Genomic DNA, 15,670 nt, shown 5'->3' with positions numbered 1-15,670 from the left:
CATTATACAGGTGGCAGATTGCATCATCCACCGGGCAGGCCGACTTAGATAGAAGTTTCCGTGGACCAGCAAGCCACGAAGAATTTCTGTAAAGGGCAACTTAAAGCCACGATTAGCAGCATCTCCAGAATTCCGGAATAACCACTATCGGCTAAGCGGACAAACTGAGACGAGGCCACACCCTGGCGGCGGGGATAGTATACCGACCTTGCGACCTATATAACGTAGAAATATCTTTAGAAGAATCTATGTTAACAGGATAGCTAATTTTTTAAATGTTTTTATGTCTGGATACGTGGTATATTATTGGAATGCCTTTGGAGTCCTGTATGTAGCCATTTGCGTTTAGGTACAAGAATGCTTCGGGTGGAGTGAAACCGGTAAGTAATGTTCTCGCATAGTACTGTGGATTAAGGTACAGTGCTGCGGAAATTAAACTGTTTTGTTTTATCTTTGCCGCGTTTGATCTTTAATTAGTTTTATTATAAAGTTGTCGATTCTTGGTATGTTAGCTGTGTCGTATATTTTTTTGTGCTATATTGTTTTTGGTATCGTACGCCGGGTTTGCAAACATTCTTAGACATATTTTTAGACATTTTCGCTCGAACAACCTTATTTTCTCCATTTGAGAGGCACTAATGTTATACCACACCGGGCAACCGTATGTTATAAGTAGCCTTACTAATAGTAGATAGCAAATTGTTTTGATGTTTGCGTTTAGTATTCTGGAGTAGAATAATCTTTTAAATTTAAAGAAAGCTTTTTTGCTTTATTTAATTTTTTGCTTTATTTAGTTTTTACGTATGTGTTAAATTTTAGTTTTTTTGTCGAAATTAACGCCTAGGTACTTTACACATGTTCTGTGCAGTATGACTTCATTGCCCACTTAAATTTTCTTGTAACCTAAATGTTTTGTAGTTTTTTCATACATTTTTATTAGCGTAATCGAAGTTTTTGTTGAAACAGGATTGGTTCACATTTATTAATATTTATTTTCATTTTCCAGGCCAATACGAGAGAATTCTTTCAAATCTGTCTTGTAGTGCGAATTGGATTCTGGACGGCTATGAATCTTTATGGTATATAATCAGATCATCTGCGAATGCAATTGATTTGATCGGGTAAGTTGCTTCCATGCTATAAAGCTGAAGTACGTCCGATGTGTATATATTGAAAAGGGAGTGTGTTAACCGTTTCATGCTGAAGTCCATTTAATATTTTAAATTCTATGGATGAAACATTCGGTTCTAATTGTATCTTGAAGGATCTATATTTTATTATGTTAGCTATCATTTTTATTGTGGGCACTTGTAAACCTTTTTTATCAGTTTTACTATTAGACCGCTTAACCAAACAGAGTCGAAAGTCTTTTCTAAATCTATTAAACATGCACCTACACACTTTTTTCCGTTCAGTGCCCAATACACATCTGATATAATTTTGTTTATTGCACTGTTGAGTGTTTGGCCCTGAAGCCAAATTAGTTTTCCGGGAGATTATTATTTTTATCGCATTCAACTAGTAGTGCGTCATTTATCACTATCTCAAATATCTTACTGATGTTTAGTAGTAGGCTGATAGGTTTACAGTTTGTTGGAATCGCGTCATTTTTATCTTTTTTTATTGGGACTACTACTGTTTTTTCCAGTGTGTTGGGTAATGCCTGTAGTTCAATAAGTTGTTAAAGAGTATCGCATAAACTTGGATCGTGTGTAGAGGTATCTGTTTCAGGGTTATGTTCGGAATACTGTATGTGCCTGCTGACTTTTTGTTATTTAGGTTTTTGAATTTTCATTTCAAGCTTGTAACAGCAGTAAAATATTCTTGCGGTCCTTCGGTAATTGAGGGATAATCTGCCGGATTATTTTCGCTAAATGTACATAATGTAATGTCATGTTTGTTATTCAAGTTATCGTTAAATTTACGTGCTTTGTCTTCTATATATTCTGTAAAACGATTATTTTCGGTCTTATTTTTATTATTAACATTTGCTAAAAAGGCTCCGATCACGTTTAGTTTATCCTCGTCATTATTTGCCAGTAATTTGTCGTTTTCGCTTATTATTAGATTATCTGTCTTAACGTTATATTCGTTTAGAATGTGTTCTTTATTGCGTGTAATTTTTGGATTTCCTATTTCGGCTTTACTCTTTTTTCGAAATATTGAATTGATTTGGGGAACATAGATGCTGTTGGAAATCATCTGTAAGTATGGTCCGATCCGCTATAATTCTGAGAGCATGCGCGGCGGCGCTATTCCTCTCTCTCTCAGCGCGTTTGCGCGAGTTCACTTAGCAACAATAATGATACGCGACATGTGACTTCGTTGTAATGCCCAGGAAAAATAAATCCATTTTTTTCTCTAAAGACGAGAGTTCTACTTTTTATTTTAGAATTGTATCATCGACTACGTTTCAGATGCTGAGTTGTTGATTGGGATATTTTTAATTTTTCCTTTCCAGTACTTGTTAACCGAGTTCTAGAATTCTATTTTTAAGCAACTATTGTTTTTTTAGTTATTTTATTGCGCTGTTATTGTCATTTGTTCAACTTCTCTGTTTTCGGTGGAGTTGTGTTAGAATGTGATTCTTAAATTTTTGTAGATTTTTAATGTTTTATTAGTATATGCGTCTGTATTATCCCTAGTTTTAGTTTTGGGAATTGCTATTTTCATTGCTCTTTTAATTATAGTGTCTCTCTTTTAGGAATTTAATAGTTTCTTTTGTCAATAGGTTTCGATTATTAGGGATGTTACAATTATCGATTTGTTTGCATGCTTCGCGAAATTTATTCCAATCAGCCTTTTTATAATTATACTTGTGTTGATGGGTTTCATTTGTGAAGGGTATCTGTGTGTCTGGCTTTAGTGATATATTTACGGTTAGGACATTTTGATTGCTATTGTAAGAAATATTGTGTATTTTGAAAGAATCCACTACATTTAAAAAATCTAATCTTATATCTGCTATGATGGTATCCAGGAATGACTCTGAATGGATAGAAGGGTATAAGCGTACTATATAATTTGCTTCTAAATTTAGGTTGATTAATTCCTATCCACCTGTGCAGAAATATTCCTCGAAAATTATTTTCTGAATTTGACCAACTAGTGACCAACAGCTTAGCGTTGAGATCACCTGCTATTATATAATAGTTTTGTTCTCTTTTTAGATGGAACCTTTTGAATAGCAGATCCAGTTCCGGGATAAACTCTTTTTGATTTTCGCAAGATGCAGACTGCAATTAATATTAGGTAAGTATTGGCTTTGATTTTTATTTTAATTATTGTATGTTTAATGAATGAATCACTTTGCTGTAGTTGTATGTTTACTCTTTTGAATTCAATGTTTCTTCTTATCAATATTGCTGTTCTTCCATCCATCTTATTCTTCCTGTCACTCTTGATCATGTTACAATTTTGGAAATTAACTACATGATTTGTTTTTAGCTTTGTTTAATAAGAGAAAAACTACGTCGGGTTTTTTTGCCTTTAATAGATTTGTTAGGGATAACCTGCGCTAATGTGTTATAATGGAATTAACGTTAATTGAAATTATTTTTTTAATTCAGATATTTTCTTGCTGCAAACTGTATTAGCTATTTCTTGCAGGTCCATTGTCACTAATGTTTAGCACATAGTTTATATTTTATCTGTATTTTTTCTATTAAGGTTGCTATATTATTTATTTGTTCTTGTTGTTTATGTATTATTGTTAGTATTTAAAATTTAATTTCATTTAGCATGTCGTTAATTTCTTCTGTAAGGGGACTATTAGTTGGTGGACCTCTCTTAGCTTGTGTTTCTTCTTGATTTGGGCTGCCTCTGAGTATTTCTGCAAAATTAATATTTTTTACGTAAATTTCATGCTTATTAATTTTTTATCTTTTTTTTAAATTTAATTTTTTTCTATCATTTTTCTTTTTAGGGAATCTCTCTAAAAGTATCGGACATCCTCGATAAGATATTGGGTGGCCATGGCTATTACAGTTTGCGCAGTAGTTTGGATCTGTCAGTCATGCTATCAGGAGTAATCGGGAATTTTTCCGGTGTATGTGGTTTGTTGCATTTCACACAGCAATATCTTAAGTTACAGTTGGATGCAGATTGACCTAGTCTTTGGCATCTTTTTCATTGTATTATTTCGTTTTTTTCAAGTTTTTCCCATTTTATAACAGGGTGACAAAGCCTATTTATCTTATGCATTTTTTGTATTTTACTTTCTGCTTCTAGCCATAAACATTGATAGTTCTTGTTGAATGATTCTTTTGTTTTAAAAGGTATTACTTTTAGGAACTTTATTTCGTCTATATTTAATGCATTTAACTCATTGAGAATTATTTGCGGATCATATGAGTGATTTATACCTTTTAAAATAACTGAAAATTTTTTTCTCTTTTTGAGGTGAACGTATAAAAACACGTATGCACCGTCTCTAGTAATTTTTTTGCTCGGTGATAATTGGTCAACGAGTACATCTGTAGTATATGCTTATTATCGATTACGCGTTTTTACAAAATCTGTATTTTTAATTTGGTTTACAATAAGTCGTTCTGTATCCATGGGGTCTTGATATAATATATTGAGGGGCGGAAGCTTCCCTTTTTTGCTTTGATTCTTCTTGCTAGGCTGCTTTTTTAACAACAATAAATAACTGAGGAAACTTTTATAGTCGCTAGTGATGATAAACTATTAATAAGTATTAAACAATTGACTTTCTAACAAAATTTCGTTTATTACAGAAACGACGTTTCGACCCTTGATTTAGGTCCTCTTCAGGTTATAATAATATTAATTGGAAAATGTTCGACATAACAGCTTGATTGATTCGGACCAAACGAATTACAAACTCACGTTCTAAAATAGAAGTATCGTCGATATAAACAATAGGAGGGTTTAGTCAATATAAGTAACATTAAATACGTTGATGATATAAGTTATAAAGAGAATAGATTTTAGAGTAAACCGCGACGAAACAAAAAAGCGCGATTATAATAATAGCAACAGATTGGTAAAAACTTATATGTCAGCGTCAATAGTAAATTATAAATGCACTGTAGTCGTGTGATCACATATTATCTGTTTAGTAATTCTTTGTCGAAAAAATATGAAACATGTCAAGCTTACGGTACAGTGGCAATTAGTATGAAGATCAAAACGAATGTACTGTGATAACAAAGTAAGTGATAACAAGTAGAAAGTAAACATTAAGCATCCTTGATAATTCTATTATACAGTGTTCAAACATTCAGTGTCTTTTTGTAAGTTAATTTTTATTCTTTTTTATGAAGAACATTTCGGCAATCTCCTTTTTTTTCTATTTTTTTACTATATAATATTTTTGGAGATTGTCAATCAAGTCATAATTATTTTTAGTCCGATGTGCTAACTACTGAATGTTTATGTTACGTCCTGGGGGGGGGGGGGGGAGCATGCGGGACCGAGCGTGAACCGTGGTTCCCCCAGGAGCGTAATTTATTGAGTGTGAGTTCTGTGGATAGGAAAAGAAGGTAACTGTTTATGGAATTATATATTTATTATTTATTGTATATATTTTTTTATCTTTGACAATGCTCTCCTTCAATTTTCCGCCCCCTTTCTTCGTTTTGGAGGTGGTGTTCCTCCGAGAGGCTTGAGGAGCCTCTAATAGGTCTCAGTTGACTGAGAGGTCGCCTTGGCGGAGAGTATTAATTTAGGGAGTGACCCGACGAAGACCTCGTTGCTAGTTATACGGGGCTTCTGCCGCGGGGGTGGACGGACTTGGCGGTCCACCTTTACGGGCCGTGTGGGAGCCCGGATAGGGGCAGTATCAGTCTCCGGGGGCAGCCGGGGCGGCGGGCGCTTGAAGGGAGCGGGGATCGGTGGTGGCGTGACACGGCAGGGCGGTGCTGGGGGTATTAGTTGGGGATAGGAGGGCGGCTGTGGAGGGCGTAATTCGAACGGCCCCGGAGATCCGTGCCGTCTCGGGGAGGCTTCGGGGGGCGGAGGTCGATCGAAGACTCGTGGATCGAAGGTTCCGGCCTCAATAAGGCGCCACTTCAATCGCTTGATCTGCCGCTTCCTTCCCCCTCGGCGAGACCGCGGCATGATGTCCTACAGTCAGGTTGTAAACCAAATTTATTAAGAGAACCCATGGTTATACAAAAGACACGTGTCAGGCAGGTAATTTAATAAACGGGTGTGGCTAGAATCGTTTGATTTGTGGTCGCGGCGATGTGTATGTAGAGGTTGTAACGTTCCTCCTATTTAAATCCCTCTCTTTCTCTCTTAATTAGTTAATTTTTTTAGAGAAAAAAAAGGAAAAAAAGGGGGGGTAGTGTAGGTTTTACGAAGTGTTTTAATCGGCGTAACCTTGCTGGGTTAGATGAGAAATCGAGTCAATCTGCTTAGATTATAATTGCAGGAGTCCGCGGGGATAAAGCGCCCAAGTAGGCGAGCCCATTGCCCATGGAATAAGGAGGGGAGTGTGGGGGGTAAGCGCCCTAGTGGGCAGCCCGTACCATCCCACGGAGTATAAGTGAGAGATCGACTCGGGTTCTCCTTTTACCCGTCTTATTCCTTTTTACACGGACGCGGACCGAGAGCACGTGAACAGAGTAAGAGAGAGAGAGAGAGAGAGAGAGAGAGAGAGAGAGAGAGAGAGAGAGAGAGAGAGAGAGAGAGAGAGAGAGAAGATTGGTATTGTCACTATTCGCGTACTTACTGCCTGTTACGTGAATGACGCGCTTCTTAGTGGTGCTTTAGGGAAAGAGTTAGACCAAAAAGAGAGAAGAAGAGAAAAGAAAAAAAATGGAGGGGGAAAACACCTCTTTTCTTTTGTGGGTACTTTTCGGATGCGCGAATGAGCGCTAGTAAGAGGAAGAGCGTACAGTTAGTGACAAGGTGTAAAGAGCGTGAGGGGGGAGCGCCCAGGGAAGGCGCAACAAATCCCACGCGAAGGAAAGATGGGGCGTCTGTGACTGAGAGCGCCCTATGGGCTACCCTGTGGTACACCGTTAGGTAGAGGGACGACGTAGGGGGTGAAAAGCGCCTTAATAGGCGCCCGTTGTCCCCTGGACACCTTCTAACTTAAGCGCCCCGGTAGGCGCCCCTGATCTGAAGTTCAGGGAAGAAGCAGGCGCCTGAGTCGTAGCGCCCAGCCTCCAGGATGAGGATTCAGGAAAGTCGCTTTTTCGCTTTGGATTTTTAGGAGCACCGAGAATGGTTTGCCCCATGTTTTGCCCCTCTTAATTAATATTTCTCGCACACAATAGGGTAATACAAAATAAGTAAGAACTTTTTAGTCACTAGGTGTAAATTTTATTATAGTTTTACTAGGTAGTTGTATTAAACAGAACTTATAAGAAGAGTAAAGTTTTATTTAAATAAACCAGAGTGAGTTTTAGAACAATTTTTATAAGGGTGAAGTTACGGCGTTTGCAGATAGAAGAGGTGTTACTTACAACAGTAGCGTTGATTCTCGTATCGAGAATTTAATAAGCACAGCGTAGTATGGTCGGATGTACCGTAACTAGTTATTGACTTCTTCCGAAGAGCGTGATGGCTAATAATAATTTCACTGGTAATACCTTTTGGGCAGAGTAACGTCTTGCCAGAGCGAGAAAGCTTACAGGCAGCGCGACTTGCTGTACGAGCGAAAATGCTGATTTCTGAGGCTCTCCTTATATACCCCAAAACTAGGGGGTCCTAGGGGTACGCGGGTGTAGGGAAGCTCAAATCCATGGAAAATTCCGCGACAAATAACTATTATTTTTGAAATTTCATAGTTTCTAATTTTTATTCGGATCATTATAAACTTCGGTCAAAAGGTAGCCAGAGTGGTTAGCGTTCGAATGCTTCCTTCGCCTTCCTCCTATCACTTCTGTGAGCGGAGTAATTAAACCGCATACTTTCGCAATTGCTTTATTCATGTTATCTCACTCATACTTCCCGGTTGGAATAATGCTCGAGCCATTGCTATCCCACTTGGTACACGCGCTCTGCGGCTGGACCGACTCTTCGGCAGCGCGAGGGTGTCACGCGTGAACCGCGTGGTTGAAAAATATTCACATTATTCCAGGTTGTTAATAATGTGAAAGAGCTATAGCATGACTGCGACGGATTGCAGTAATATTAATTAACGAAGGGGTTGAGGGGTGGCGGTTGCACCCTGTCGTTAATAGCAAAGAGAAAGGTGACGAAAGAATATTACTCTTTTAACGAAAGAATATTACTCTTTTAACTATACGCGGCATGATTCGATGGATTTGAGCTTTGACAATTGGAGTAATAATTACGCACGTAATAATAATAAAATTAATAAAGAGTGTAAGCGTAGGGTGTACGCGCTGGTACCCCGTGCGTCTGATTTCGTGGGGAGGGGAGCGCTCGGTGAGACGGGTGCTCCGGCGGAGCATGCGAGAGCGCGATGCGAGAACGTGAGATGAAATAAGTGAAAAATTTTCATCGAACGTAACAGTTTACTTTCTTTCTTTTTTATATCATTACGATGTTCTTTTATCCGTGTCTCTAATTATCGTTTTGTTTGCCTAATGTAGGATACACCACAACCATTGCACATCAAGCGATACACAACATCAGTTCTCTTTGATCTATACAACTTGTCTTTGCTCTTCTTAATAATCAGGTCTAATTTTTTTGGAACCGTAAAAAGTGTATTAATTCCCACTTTTCTTAGGCAGTGACGAATACCATTACTAACGCCCTTTATGTATGGTAATGTTATGCATCTTCTAGTATCAAACCCCCCACTTTCCATTGTTCAACTTTTATTATTTGCGGTATCTTTTCTGTATTTTAGTTCATTAATTCTTCTGTTAACGTGTTTTTCAATGACGTTATCCGGAAAACAGTTATTTTTTAAAATATTTTTAACTAACATGATGTGCCTAGTAAAATTTTTTATTCGATAATAGTAATGCTCTGTCAACTAAATTTATTATCGTATTGATTTTATACCGCATTGGATGGTTCGAAAAAATGTTTATATATCTACCAGAAAATGAGGGTTTCTGATACTAGTTTGTTATTAATTTGTTTTTGTCAAGCATAATGATAGTATCCAAAAAGACAATAGATCCGTCCGATTCCATCTCATGTGTAAATTTCAGTCGGGGGTGGTAGTTATTAAAGATCGTGAGAACATTATCAATTTCATTTTCCGGTACAATGGTAATGATGTCATCAACATATCTATAAAAGAATGGAATTGGTGAACTGTAACTTTTGTAAACAATTGGTTTCTAGATTATCAAGAACAATGTTAGCTAAAATTGGGAATAACGGAGATCCCATGGGACTGCCATATACCTGTTCATAGAATTGTCCCTCGAACCTAAAACTTCTAGAGCTTGAAACCAAATTTACAGCATGTATAAATTGCGGTAATTGTAGTTTCGTAACAATTGAAATTTTGTTCCATCGCTTTTTTATGGACTCAAAAATAAGCTCGTTTGGAACGTTTGTAAATAAGGAAGTTACATCAAGTGAAACTAATCTTTGTTCATTATTAATATTAACATTTTATGTTGTCTATAAAGAACAAGCTATTATCAATATGAGACTTCGGTTTGTTTATCGATTGTTCCAAGATGTCATGTAAGAAACTTGCAATATTGTATAATGGACTTTCAATAGTTGAAACCATAATATATAACGGGAACTCATTCTTGTGTATTTTTGGAAGTCCATAACAACGTGGCAAATTGCCATTAGTACATCTAAGAAACTTATAAGAGGTTTCGTCTATAATATCGTTGTTACGCCAAACTTTAACCAGCTGATTAATTTTTGACGTGAGTTTTTTTATAGGATCTTTATCTAGTTTTTTGTATGTTGAAGTGTCATCAAGTAAATTGTTCATTTTTTAAATGTAATCATTTTTATCCATAATAATAGTAATCTGTCCCTTATCTGCCTTTGTAACAAAGATGTCACCATTTGTTTGCAAACATTTTTTACGGTTACACGACATTTTCCCGAAAACTAGATGAGAAAATGTTGGTACTAACCAAATTCTCTAGGCAATACCGTTTCAATTTCTGCAGGTTAATAATACTGTTTAAGTAGTAAATCCGCGAGTGTGCGGAGACGTTTTGACATATGCGCGCGCCAAAATAATAAATATTAAGTTAAATTGTAACATGTAATTGAAATTAATGTTAAAAAATTACAACTGAATATTAAGTACATAGAGATGAACAAGAAAAAAAATGTTTTATATATTTATATGTAAGAGAAGAAATTTTAATATAATATATTAATGTATTAAATTATACTAAATTATATTTTTATTATATTAAATTAATTAGTAATATAATAATTTTTAATTTCTTTGATATGCCTTGACAGACAAGATTTATGATTGAAATTTGGTTTTCCATATTAAAATCATTGTCAGCCGAGAAACAAAATCTGTGCAAGATAAAATAGAAACATAAAGAAGGAAGAGGGAAAGAAATAAATGGAGAATAAACAAATATATATCAGATAAGTAGTTAATATCTTTATAAGAAATTATGTATTCTATATGTGCTTTTTGTAGATGAACCGATTCTTTTCTTGAATTAATTTTTTGTTTCAGCTTCTTTGCTAATTGTAGAATGTTGACAGCTGGACCATCAGAGAACAATTCCTTGCCGAGTATGCTGTCAAATTCTAAGCCTGCTACTTCCTTGAGTATGCCAAAATTGTAAGCAAAAAGTTGATATCACATTGTAACATCAAGTATTATTTCGTAAGTAAACATATACTATTTGGAGTAAAACAAATTATCGTTAAAGAAATATTTTGATATCATTATTTTTGTAGTTAATATGTGTGTGTGTGTGTGTTTGTGAGTATAATTCATTTAAAATAATTATTAGTTTATTAATTAAAGTTACATTTTAGTTATAGTATAAGAAGGCTCGTGATATTACTTGGGTTGAATTAGATGAAGACTATCTTAGATTTAAGAGGTGTTTTCTACAGCATACACTTGGCGTTTTTTTTACCGTTTTTAAAAAGATAATTTTGGTTTATTTTACATCAAATAGTGTATTCACTTATGAAATGATCCTCGATTGTTGGACAAGCATCCATCGCTACTTCTAAATCCATTCTTGTAAAAGCCAATGTAGGTAGCACATTTTCTGTTTGCTGAAAGATAAAAGGTGTATACCGATTAGCAGACTATATAACAAAATAACAGTAAACAATGAGCAGGTCTATCGAAAGCGTTCATGACAGGTTGACGATAAACACAATAGTATCCCAGATAGCACAGAGATTCAAAAAGAATTCATAATTGGTAACATAATTGGTAACATAATTGGTGACGTACAATTGAGTTCTTTTTAAACTCTCCGTGCTATCTGGGATCTCTTAGTTTAAATAATGTCGGTACATTGCTGAGACAAATAGCACATATGCTTTGTAGAACAAACAATTTCGACAAACCTGCTCTCAGTTTGTTGTATCAATCTGTTACTGCTGTTGTGAGTGCATCACACTCACATGTCGCAAGCGATAGACGGTGTCGCATGACACCTCGCGCGCGGCCATCGCCCGGCCTACATACCGGGCGTCGCACCGGGAAACGTACCCGGTTGCCTAAGACTCAACACCCAAAATCATCTGATTTTGGGGTGGAATCCGCATGGCCAGCAATTGCTGGCTCAGCGAGTATCCTGTCCAAAGGCCTATGACCGCGGAAGTACCTTCCCTGGTCATACGCCTAAAAACGGTGTATATATACACCGTGCGACAGACAACGAGCGGGCTTTGTCACACCGTATACAGCGACTCACGTATGTCGCCGACTCGTTAATATTTGTTACGGTTCATCATAAGTGTTATCAAGTGTACTAACAATAAGAATATACATATATATCCTGATATCACAACTGGCTATATTCTCTCGAAGACCTGACCCGAGGAGCATCGGCAGACGATCCCTAATCCCTGTGACCCTTTATTAAAGAAGGGCCACAACAAATCTGGTGGCAGCGGTGGGATACACTGCCGAAGAACCTACAAGGAAAGTACTCCCTAATGGACGCAGAGTCTAGAAGAGAACAGCTAAAAAGGGAAAAGAGCGGAAGCCGATCAGAGCGAACTAAACTCGCCAAAGATCCTGCACCACGCAGCCGAGCCGATCAGCTGATCTGCGGACCCGAGATCCAGCAAGGAAGACAGCCATCGAGCCAGAGCTCCGCCATCGGACAGCGCAACAGCGATAGCGGCGTAATCGGAGAAGACACCGACCTACCGCATCGTGATTCACCAGCCAAGCGGCGAAACGACGGACGACAGCATGCAACGATATACTGCGTTAATGTAAGTCCGATAAATCTTGTAATGCGAAATAGATTATAAGTTAGCGCGTCCGAAAAATCCCGAAAATACGCAAGCCCCCGGTAACCTAGTTATCGAAAAACAACCTTAGCAAGTGATTAGAATAGGCGAATGTCCGACAATAGTAACTCGCCTATACGCAACGAATCGTGGCTCTTCAGTGCAGCTGCAGCGCGATCAATACATTATTTAGAATTAGATCTTGCCTGGCGATCGGCCCAAGCTCTTCGCGAGGATCGGGATAACGTGCGCAGAGCTTTAGAATATCCCCCCGAAGGCAACAGCGAGTTACCCGAGTACGTGGTACGCGAGCGAGAATTTCCCTTCACGAGTCTCGATTCAAGTTTATTCGAATACGCAACACGATCAGAATTGCCGGAACCAGACCGTGAGATCCGACGAACGAGACCATACGTTAGCCGGACCCCGAGTCGCGTATCCTCACGAGGTGAATTTTCATTGACCTCGTACGATTCGGATATATTTAACCCGGAAGAAATTCTCGACCGATACATAATGAGTGCCAACGACCAAGCACAGTCATCGGGCGCTGAACAAACGGAAGCGCAACAATTTATGGCTGACGCGGAAAGAGAGCTACAGGAAATACATCAAACAATTCGCGAAAATCCAGCCGCCAGGGTAGCACAGCTCAACGTAGCGAGAGAAAGGGACGACGAAGTCCGGGATACACTACGCGCCGTAATTCAAGAAATCCGTCGGTTGCAAACAGATATCGATGCCGTGCGAGAAACACAACTGCACACGCAGCGCATTTACGATCATCGCCCGTCGCGACCGAACCCGAGAGATACGACCATTAGAGATCAAGACGATGACGTTCGACATCGAAGAGGCCGCGGGACACTACCGTTAAAGGAAGCGCGTTGCATGATCCCAGAATTCGATGGGAATGCAAGTAAACTGCAGGAATTCTTAAGCGCAATGACATACGCGGTAGAAAATATTGACCCGGCCGACGAAGTGACGCTATTAGGCGCGATATTATGCACCAAATTAAAAGGTCGTGCCATGCTGGATTTCCAAACGCGAAAAGTCCGAGATTTCGAGCAATTAAAACAGGAGCTAGAAGCGTGTTACGCTAGTAAAAAGAGCACCACGCATTTACAAATCGAGTTTAATACGCTCAAACAAAGAACTGGGGAAAACGCGCGAACATACGGACTCCGCGCCGATAAATTAACCATGGACCTGTACGAGTCCATGATAGAGGGTCGACAACACTACACGACCGAAAACAAACGCGCGATACTCGATATTTTACAGCAACAGGCACTCGAAAACTATCAAATTGGACTTAACGACGACACAAAAGCCGTAGTCCGATCGCGCGGTTACGCGACACTGCAAGAAGCAATAGCCGCTGCTAGCGCGGAAGAGCGGATAAAAGGAACAGCCGCTAACCGACCCAAGCCGAAATACAATACGCTTGGCGGAGACAACTACAAAAATAAATTACAATGCCGCAAATGTGGAAAAATGGGGCACCATGGTAAAGATTGCCGAAGCAGCCGGTATGCAAACCGTTTTTCGTTACCGCAACCGGAGAAACCACGCGTCAATGCAGTCGACAAATTTTGCAAACACTGCAAGAAACGCGGCCACACTCGGAATGAATGCTGGCACCTAAACGGAAAAGCTAGAAATAAAACGTCAAAAGGCCCCCAAGGACCGCGACACAATAATATAAAAGATAATAATACGCGAAAAACAATTGAATCGCGAAAGAAAAAGAACTCCGATTCCGAATCCAGTAGCGAAGAAGAAAGAGGATCAGCTGGAAAGCAAGATAAGTACGCGCGCTCGTATCAAATTGCGCAAGTAACCCGAGCCGCCCAGCCGAGAAGCGGCCTTGACCAAATCACGCTCCCAATACAGGAGACGCGAGCAGGGGAGATTGACATGCTTTTTGACTCAGGCGCAACTCTCTCACTAATAAAAGTAAAAACTTTGAAAGGGAAAACCAAAATTTCCCCCGAAAAAATTACCCTAGCAGGGATAACTGGCCACAAAATGCACACCATCGGAAGCATGCAGGCCCATATTAAACTAGGCGAGCAAGTATTAGAACATACTATGTACGTAGTCAAGGACGATTTCCCCATGGAGTACGACGGAATACTTGGACTCGACTTCATGAAGAAGCACCGCGTAGTCTGTGATTACGACAAACAGCAATTAAAAATAGCAGGCGTCACATTTAAGCTAAGACCCTGTGGCAAAATTATTCTACAACCGCGCAGTGAAACTATAGTACGAGCCATCACTAACCGAAATCAATCCGGAGTGGTGCAAGCCAAGGAAACCAAACCCGGGGTATATATCGGCCGATGTCTGGTTGAACCAAAAAATTTTGCATGCGCAATTAGCGTAATAAATACAACCGACAAGCCAATAGAAATACGTACTCCGCACGTGACCATAGAAGATCACGACGAAAACGACTATCAGATATACGCTGTTATTAACGAAGCGGAATGTACAAATAAACCACGGAGCGAACGAATCTGACAAACACTACGCACCCGGCACCTCAACTGGGAAGAAAGACAGGCTCTCACACGGATATGCGAAGAGTATCAAGACATATTCCACCTAAGTGGAGAATCACTGACATGCACCGCAGCAGTGAAACATGAGATACGTACACAAGCCGACGCATCGCCGGTCAACGTACGACCGTATCGTCTCCCTGCGAAGCATAAGGAAGAGGTGAATACGCAGATAAAACAAATGCTACACGATGGCATTATCAGAGCTAGCACGAGTCAGTGGAACGCGCCACTATTAGTGGTACCCAAAAAAGCTGACTCGGCCGGAAAACCGAAGCTTCGAATTGTAATCGACTTCAGAAAGCTCAACGATCTAACTATTGGCGACTCATTTCCCCTACCCAACATAGAGGAAATCCTAGATCAATTGGGAAACGCCAAATATTTTTCAACGCTAGACTTAGCGTCAGGGTATCATCAGATACCAATGGCTGAGCACGATAAACCAAAGACAGCGTTCTCAACACCGTACGGACATTACGAATACAATCGAATGCCGTTCGGATTAAAAAACGCGCCAGCCACGTTCCAGAGACTGATGAATTCAGTACTCATAGGAATACAAGGACTCAGATGCTTAGTATATCTCGATGACATAGTGATATACGGCTCGAGTCTAGAAGATCATAACAAACGATTAACGGAAGTACTGCAACGCTTGCGAGAAGCGAATTTAAAGCTGCAGCCAGACAAATGCGAATTTTTACGAAAGGAAGTCAATTATTTAGGACATGTGATTTCCGAAGATGGAATATCACCGGATC

The 15,670-nt window shown here is 39.1% G+C and overlaps 2 protein-coding genes across 2 annotated transcripts; one reads left to right on the top strand and one right to left on the bottom strand.

Annotated features, from left to right (window-relative positions):
* Positions 1 to 5,640: 5,640 nt before the first annotated feature.
* Positions 5,641 to 6,084, bottom strand: LOC118647222 (anther-specific proline-rich protein APG-like). The gene has a single exon (XM_036291655.1). The coding sequence runs from the start codon at positions 6,082 to 6,084 to the stop codon at positions 5,641 to 5,643; it is 444 nt and encodes a 147-aa protein (XP_036147548.1).
* A 2,980-nt stretch (positions 6,085 to 9,064) lies between these two features.
* Positions 9,065 to 14,898, top strand: LOC118645626. Its single transcript, XM_036287063.1, has 2 exons — positions 9,065 to 10,227; positions 10,348 to 14,898. Exon 2 carries the CDS (start codon positions 12,445 to 12,447, stop codon positions 14,863 to 14,865), a length of 2,421 nt encoding a protein of 806 aa, XP_036142956.1. The 5' UTR covers positions 9,065 to 10,227; positions 10,348 to 12,444; the 3' UTR covers positions 14,866 to 14,898.
* Positions 14,899 to 15,670: the final 772 nt, after the last annotated feature.

Source organism: Monomorium pharaonis, chromosome 1, assembly GCF_013373865.1.
Source record: "Monomorium pharaonis isolate MP-MQ-018 chromosome 1, ASM1337386v2, whole genome shotgun sequence".
Classification (NCBI taxonomy): Eukaryota; Metazoa; Arthropoda; class Insecta; order Hymenoptera; family Formicidae; genus Monomorium; species Monomorium pharaonis.
This window is presented reverse-complemented; position numbering and strand designations above follow the sequence as displayed.

Bases quoted from the DNA above. Each gene is read 5' to 3' on its own strand.
- LOC118647222 (XM_036291655.1), bottom strand. From the start codon at position 6,084: ATGCCGCGGTCTCGCCGAGGGGGAAGGAAGCGGCAGATCAAGCGATTG.
- LOC118645626 (XM_036287063.1), top strand. From the start codon at position 12,445: ATGTCCGACAATAGTAACTCGCCTATACGCAACGAATCGTGGCTCTTC.